Source organism: Helobdella robusta (assembly GCF_000326865.2).
Source record: "Helobdella robusta unplaced genomic scaffold HELROscaffold_2, whole genome shotgun sequence".
Lineage (NCBI taxonomy): Eukaryota > Metazoa > Annelida > Clitellata > Rhynchobdellida > Glossiphoniidae > Helobdella > Helobdella robusta.
This window is the reverse complement of record NW_008704083.1, coordinates 617,745-618,778: the sequence shown is the minus strand read 5'-3', so window position 1 is coordinate 618,778 and position 1,034 is coordinate 617,745. Positions and strand designations below refer to the sequence as shown.

General features: G+C 36.5%; 1 protein-coding gene across 1 annotated transcript in view; it reads right to left on the bottom strand.

Annotated features, from left to right (window-relative positions):
- HELRODRAFT_188202 (hypothetical protein) overlaps positions 1-1,034 on the bottom strand; it is a gene marked incomplete at its 5' end in the record, with an annotated part of 18,761 nt that overhangs the window by 11,789 nt on the left and 5,938 nt on the right. Inside the window, 2 exons of the mRNA XM_009016981.1 lie at positions 124-379; positions 766-813. Of these exons, the coding sequence (XP_009015229.1) occupies positions 124-379; positions 766-813 (304 nt within the window). The remainder of the gene's footprint in view (positions 1-123; positions 380-765; positions 814-1,034) is intronic.

Sequence of the window (1,034 nt, the reverse complement as noted above, 5' to 3'; positions counted from 1 at the left end):
TTAAATATGCAAACATTACATACAAACATACAAATAAACAAACAGACAAACACATACAAACAAACAATACAAACAAACAGACAACATCCAAACAGACAACATACAAACAAATAATATACAAACTTATTGAGATAAGCCAGAGCAACATCAACAAATCTATTCAACTGGCCAACAGATTTTGCCACAAATTCTCCGCCATTTCTCAACAACTCGGCAACAAACGACAACGCTAGTGTTGCCTTCTCTATCTCAGAGTTTTCAACAATGCCAACATTTTTTTCATAAGTCGCCAGTAAACTGAGACACTCATGTAGCATGACGTCGAAACCGTTGTACGTATGCGTCCAGGTTATAAGGACTCTGCCAGATTTTGCGCCATCTTGTGAGTGGGACGAAAATTTTAGTAATTTTTTTATTTTATTATTTTTAATCATAATCATAATCATCATCATCATCATCATCATAATAATAGCTGGTCGCGCAAAAGTGAACAAGGAGGCCATTACTACTACCACTACTACTACCACTACTACTACTACTACTACCACTACTACTACTACTACTACCACTACTACTACTACCACTACCACTACTACTACGACTACTACTACTACTACTACTACTACTACAACTACCACTACTACTACTACTACCACTGCTATCACTACTACCACTACCACTACCACTACGACTACTACTACTACTACTACTACTACAGCAACAACAACAGCAACAACAACAGCAACAACAACAGCAACAACATACCGTCCAGTATCTGACCAATAGTGTTGCAACGTAATGATTGAGTTGGACCTGAGAAAACGAAAAAATCAAAGGAAATACACACACACAACACACACACAAACATACATACACACACACACATAAAACAAAAATTAGTAACACAAAAAATAATCATGTTAATTACCACCACCATCATCATCATCATCTACCTCATCGTCATCATCATCATCAACATCATCATCATAACTAACTTAGCAGAGGAAAAAGCTGCTTATTATACCCAAGGAATA